Below are 6,339 nucleotides of genomic sequence, written 5' to 3'. Positions count from 1 at the left end.
GGCTTTTATACCGCGACCTCCACTCCTGCCGCTGCTCGTCGGGGGTTGCTTATTTCGCAATTAACCTGCTACTACAGGCCGTCTGGCTATCCGCGACCTGCCGACCCCCCCGGTAGCTTAGAGCTCAGCTGAAAAGCCTGGTCCCACTGAAACCAAGACCAACGGGCACATGTGTGTCGTGTATGGCGCTGTGTGCACACAAAATCTCATTTCTCTCGTGTCGCTGAACAGTGAAGATCGCTGACCAACAATGGCAAGTGTTAAGGGGGGTGCCTGCTTTAGAGGCTTCAAAAACTCGATTTTTTGAGAATTTTTTTGAGAGGGAAAGAAATAATTGATTGAAACGAAATTTCTAGGTTTTATAGTTATATATTTGAACATATTTCACAAATGTTTTGGATACGAAATCTTTGATATTCTGCCTTTGGGAAGCAATTGCCCGATGCATCTCGCATGTGCATTTTTCGGACGGCGGGCAGGATGCAGGTCGCCAATTCTATCGGAAACAAAAAACTCAAAGAGATTCATATTTTTTAATAACTTATCTTCTAGTTAAACTAAGAAAATTCTATAAAGAAGTGTAAAATTTTACAAATTTTTTAAAAGTAAAAAAAGTGATTTTTGACCAAAAGAATTTTACTCTATGTTGTTTAAAAATATGTTCAAACATGACTTTTCTTAATTTTGTTTTAGTTTAAATAGAAGATAATTTTATGCGAAAGATAATAAATATGCCCCAATTCCATGCAACGTTTAGGTTTTTTCTATCCTGATCACCAATTAAGAATAATCGTAGAAACGAAAAACCGAGAAATCGCGCTTCAAAGTTTTCGCTTTTCGCCCAAGCGCTCATGTATCTGCTAGACGCCCGGTCACTATTTCCCTTCTAGCTTCGATAATATTTCGAATTCCCAACTATAACTTTGGGGACATATTCTCAAATAATTTTTAAAGAGATTTAAGCAAAAAAAAAAAAAAAATCGATTGTTTGAAGCAGGCTCCCCCCTTAATAAAGATTTCGTATTAGAATTTATTGATCTTATAAAAAATGAAGTGGCAATTTGGCGAACGAAAAGTGATAAATATAAAAATAAAATTGAGAAAAATAAAAGTTGGAATAACTTATTAACGAAATACAAAGAAATAGGCAAAAGTGATACATTAGAAATAAATTCCAAGAAATGTTCCGCTTGCCTGTCGCACATGTTAACCAGGAATAAAGGGATGTTAAACTTATTCCAGTGTGAAAGCGCCTCAAAATTAGCGTTTTTTATAACATTTTCCATTATGGCCAGATTGAACAAAATTACAATTTTTGGGCATTTATCAACCCAATACCCAACATTTAGTACGAATAAAAATTACTAAATAGTGGTTATTTATTATATGGAGAAACTATTTACATCTTTTTTAAAGAATATTATAACAACTGACTTTTGTTCTTTCAATACCCAATAATAGGCTTGTTAGCTTTTAATCATTAAATGTTTTTAATCATTTTCTGTTGAAAATAATACTATGATGCTTCAAATTACAAAACGTTTCATCAAATACCTTTAAATTTCACAAGTTTATTTAATTTTCATTGTTTTACATTTTCTATAAGTGGTCTTGAACTTTGCAACAAATCCCTCCGTTTACATATTTTTTTGGTAAGATTTCAATCTGGCCATCGCTCGTTTCCAATTGTTAAACTTTGACAGATAATCGAGTTCAGTAGGTTTTGACGTTTAGCAATTGATCTCTCACTTCCAGTGAGAGAGGAGTTAAACATCTCTTTATCTCTGTGTTAACTCTGTGAAGAACGAACGCAAAATGGATTTGTGTGTCGTGTATGGGCAAACGAATTCATACCGATCGAACGCACTTGTGTGCTCGTGTATGGGCACTATTAATGAAAACACTACAGCTGCCCTTTTTCGTCGCCGAAATTAGAAATGGTTTTAATTTAGAGGCAACAACATTACAATTACAAGCTTTTTGCCGTGAAGTCATGCTGTAGTCTAAATAACTATGTCCATAACAAGAATGATAGAAACAAGATTGCGCAATGCGCATGTTTGCTTTCAGTCAGCTGTTCTTGCTGACGTCACGGTTGACTTATTATTCGCCCGCGCCTTTGACTTTGAATTCGAATTGTATTTTCGCGTGTAGTATTAATTGTGAAATTTTATATTTTTTTAAATGAGTTGCGCAGGGTCCGGATGCAATAATAACAATGTTAAAAATAGTGCTACGAAATGAAAATTTTTATATTTCTCTTGGGATAAAACAGTACTAAAACAGTGGATTAATTTTTGTGCACTTCGCGCAAGAAGCCTTCGAAAGAAATTTGCAGTTTGAAATGGGTAATTATAACATTTTGATTACAATAATTTTACCTTTATAACCAAACACTCTTGCAGGTTTAAGTTCGCGGAGTCTAACGAAGTTGCTTCCTATCGCTTTTCTCACGTTAACCAGATTAACTCCTGCAGAGGCTAATGAACGGCAGGAAAGGATGAAGTCTCGTTTAAACCAGGGCGTTTTAGAAAATTTGTTTGGCGTAATCAGGTTAAAAGGCGGTCTTCACGATTACCCTGACAGGAAGGAGTTCAAGTATAGGCTGCGTTCCTATACACTTGGTCACAACGAAGGACCGATTACAGATGAAGGAAATGTTGAAGTCCACAACACCCCAGATTTGGAAGGGAATTGGGAATTACTTATCTCTAACCGGTAATTATCAAAATATTAAACGTACATAGTATTATAAACCTAAAACTACAGAAAACATTCTTATATAAAAATGTATTGATGTTAACAATAATGCAAATATGTACTTACATACATACAAATAAAGTTTTTACCACTGTTTCTTATCCTAATTGTAATAATAATCTTAACTAACAATTTATTCCATTTATTTATACGCATGTATGTATGTTTATTATATTTTTGCAGGCAATATTTTTCAACGTGTGTCAGTTGATCTAAATTCCGCTGACCCAATTGAAAAAAATGATGACTTGAAGATTCTCAACAACGACGAGCTTGAAAATTTGGCAGGGTACATCTGCCACAAACTTGGTAAAGACAACCCCGAAATTTGTGCCAATTCAGAAAATTGTTCGTCTTATACTTGGGTGGATCACCTATCTGAAGGAGGACCCTCAAAACCAACAGATATGTTGATGGAGCATATGAGAGGCTTGCAAGCAGTATTTGACGACTTAAATGGTACTGATTTGCATATGTATATGTACAAATTATGTCCAGAAGCACTTAGATTTAAGTAATTTTGTAAATTGCCAGAATGTATTTTAGGATTCGTTCCTTAAAAAAAAACTTAATTGAATATATGTACAGTAAAAAAAGAAAATTAAATAAGAAAATAAATTGAAGGTTGGTCACAAAATATTCAAGATTTTTATTTGCATAAATGTGTATAGTTGAAACAAACACAGCAAAGAGACAAAATTAAATAATACAACGAAAATACCATGAAATGAATATGTAGGTAAATGTTCACTATAAAATATTCACTTATATTGATATCTTTTATTAACATTCACTTATATTTAAGTTAACTTTTGATAATATTCATGTTTTTGTATGCCTGCAATACAAAATTGATTCTTATTGCAAAGAAAACAAGCAACTGAAAATCAGCTGATTGTACTTTGGTCAACCGTGACGTAGATGCGCAGAACGAACAAAATTTGAACTCGTCATTGCGCAATCTTGTTTCTGTCATTCTTGACGTCCATAAGAACTTGCGTATTTTAATATTTGTCGTTTGTCGTTTATCGCCGTCTATGTGTACCACGTAGTATACAAAAGCAAACATCAGGGGTATTCTCTTGCTCTTGCAAAACCCTTGCACGGTGCAAGAATTGCATATATTTCCTCTTGGTGCACCGGCACAACAACAAATACACGCAGAAAATTATTTGCAACGGCTGTAAAATATGTCAGACCAAAACCTATGTGTTAGCTGTCATTTTACATAAAGACATATTACGTCGTTAAATTGCTGAGGAAGGTAAGTTTTAAATAGATTTTATTATTTCTATTTAAAATATAAAGATTTGTTACAGTTTTTTTTTGTTAAAAATGTATTCACAATATCCATGCTTAATAGTCATTCACAACAAATTGACCGAATTAGCCATTCATATATCACTAGATTCTGCAATGGGTGCTCTCGTGCCCTTGTATATTTCGGTATAGTATTTTTGCAATCTGCAATCTTGCAAGAGCAAGCGAATACCCCTATCGAAGTTCGCTGTCAAAGCAAAGAGAACCAAAAGTTGTATGTGAATTAGCCATAATAGAACATCAATTGAAGTGAGTTATCAACACCGTTTTTACCATATGTTTGGATATGTGAACTCTGTAGTGGGAATCAAATAATTTAATTGAACTACAGTGATTCGAGAGGTAACATTGCGCTAGAATTATGGGGCCACTTTTTAAGAAGCAACCTAAAGGCTTTGCCACGAAAGCTATTCACGCAGGACAAAATCCTTCGCAATGGAATAGTAGAAGTGTTGTACCTCCAATTAGTTTGAGCACAACATTTAAACAACACGGTCCTGGAGAACACGAGGTGTGTAAATTGCAAAGTTATATTATAAGTGTTTCATTTCGTGTTTCACACTAACATATTTTTGTTTGGGTTGAGGTAGGAACCAAGTGACTTATTCTATAGGTGTTATTACACCTACATACATATTTCATAGACTTGGAAGTATTTTGATTTTCACTTGTGCACATTATCGTCAATATATACTTATGTTTGCTCTTACATATCAATAATACTTGTCTAATATTTATTTACTACGCTTACTATAATTATAATGGCAACATATTTTATCAACGACTTATCACTCAAATATATTTATTTTTTGATGACAAGTTTAAATAAAAGTTGTAGAAGCGGTTTGGAATATGTCGTTATTAAATTATTACAGTATTATACCTGGTTTTAAAGAATTTAATTTCTAACTTCGAAAGTATTTTGAATATAATAGCTGAGAATTTAAATAAATACCTTAAAACCATCTTTAGAAATGTTTATCAAGAAATTAAATACAATGTTAATTTCCAGTCTGTAGTAATAAGTTAACAAATATATTTTATTTCGATTGAGTCTCAACTATCTTGACAAATTTATAATAAAAAATTAAAGGCTGCGATTTAGAATAGCTTCCCCGGATTTCGGGGAAAAAATGGGTATCAATGGAAAGGTGACGTTCTCCAGATCACGAAAATATATATGTATATATATAGTTGGCTGACATAGTTTTTAAGATATTTGCAATTAAAGTTAAAAAATTCACAACTTTTAACTTGTTAATTTGTATATTGTGACCCATTTTATCCCCGAAATCCGGGGATGCTATTCTAAAATTTACCCAAATTAAAGAAACATAGATTTGTAGAGTTTTAAAATGAGCCCAACTATACTTCAATTTTATTATCTGCTCAGATATGATAGTAATTTGATACTTTTGTAACATTTTGTATAATATGTTCCTTGTGCATTAAATGTTATCACTTTTTAAAACTGATTTTAGTTTAAAAACGTTTATTGCTTATCGATAGCAGATCTTTTGCCAGTAAACAATATACTATATCATATATGTTTCCTTATCTTTTTGCAACAAAATTTAAACTTTATTTAGGGCCAATTTCAGCAATTAATTTGACTTTTATAAAAGATGACAACTCTTTATGTTTGATCCTCTCCTTTTTTATTCTCAAGATTAAAGGAAAATTGTTATAAGTTTACATATGTATATTTCCATTATAAAAAATATATAAGTTTGCGTATATTTATAAGATAAGAATATACTCTTTAAACATACATACATACGTACATTATACGTGCCATAAATGAAGGTCATTTAAATTTTTATACTCGCAACATGTTGCTGCAGAGTATAATAGTTTTGTTCTCTTAAGGGTAGGTTCCAGCTCTCAAGAAATGTAAAAACTTCATATAAAAAAACTCTTAAGCAGCTCTAAAGAAATCTAGTACTAATTTTTAATAAAATTTTTTCAATAAAATATGAATATGGCAACGGATGTTATGCGAAGAAACATGAAATCAACAATTGTTTCTTGAAAGAAATTCAAAGTAATCGTTAAATTCATCCTAGATAAATTAAAATCATTATTAAGAAGAATAGTTCATGTTGAAATGTTGTAGAAAACTTTCCAATCATCAACAACATTCCTTAAATTGCAATGAAAATGTTTATGTTACTACACACATACATATATACATATTACACACAAAGTTTATTTTCTTTGTTTAACCTCTTGCTCTTCTTATGTCGATCATTCACAATG

General features: G+C 32.2%; 1 protein-coding gene across 1 annotated transcript in view; it reads left to right on the top strand.

The window, feature by feature from the left end:
• The first annotated feature begins 4,354 nt into the window (after nucleotides 1–4,354).
• Nucleotides 4,355–6,339, top strand: part of LOC120775207 (cystathionine gamma-lyase) — a 27,924-nt gene continuing 25,939 nt past the window's right edge. Inside the window, exon 1 of the mRNA XM_040105271.1 lies at nucleotides 4,355–4,591. Coding sequence (XP_039961205.1) covers nucleotides 4,442–4,591 — 150 coding nt within the window. The 5' untranslated portion in view covers nucleotides 4,355–4,441. The remainder of the gene's footprint in view (nucleotides 4,592–6,339) is intronic.

This window comes from Bactrocera tryoni, chromosome 4 (assembly GCF_016617805.1).
Source record: "Bactrocera tryoni isolate S06 chromosome 4, CSIRO_BtryS06_freeze2, whole genome shotgun sequence".
Classification (NCBI taxonomy): Eukaryota; Metazoa; Arthropoda; class Insecta; order Diptera; family Tephritidae; genus Bactrocera; species Bactrocera tryoni.
The sequence above is the reverse complement of the archived record's forward strand: the minus strand, read 5'-3'. Positions and strand labels throughout refer to the sequence as shown.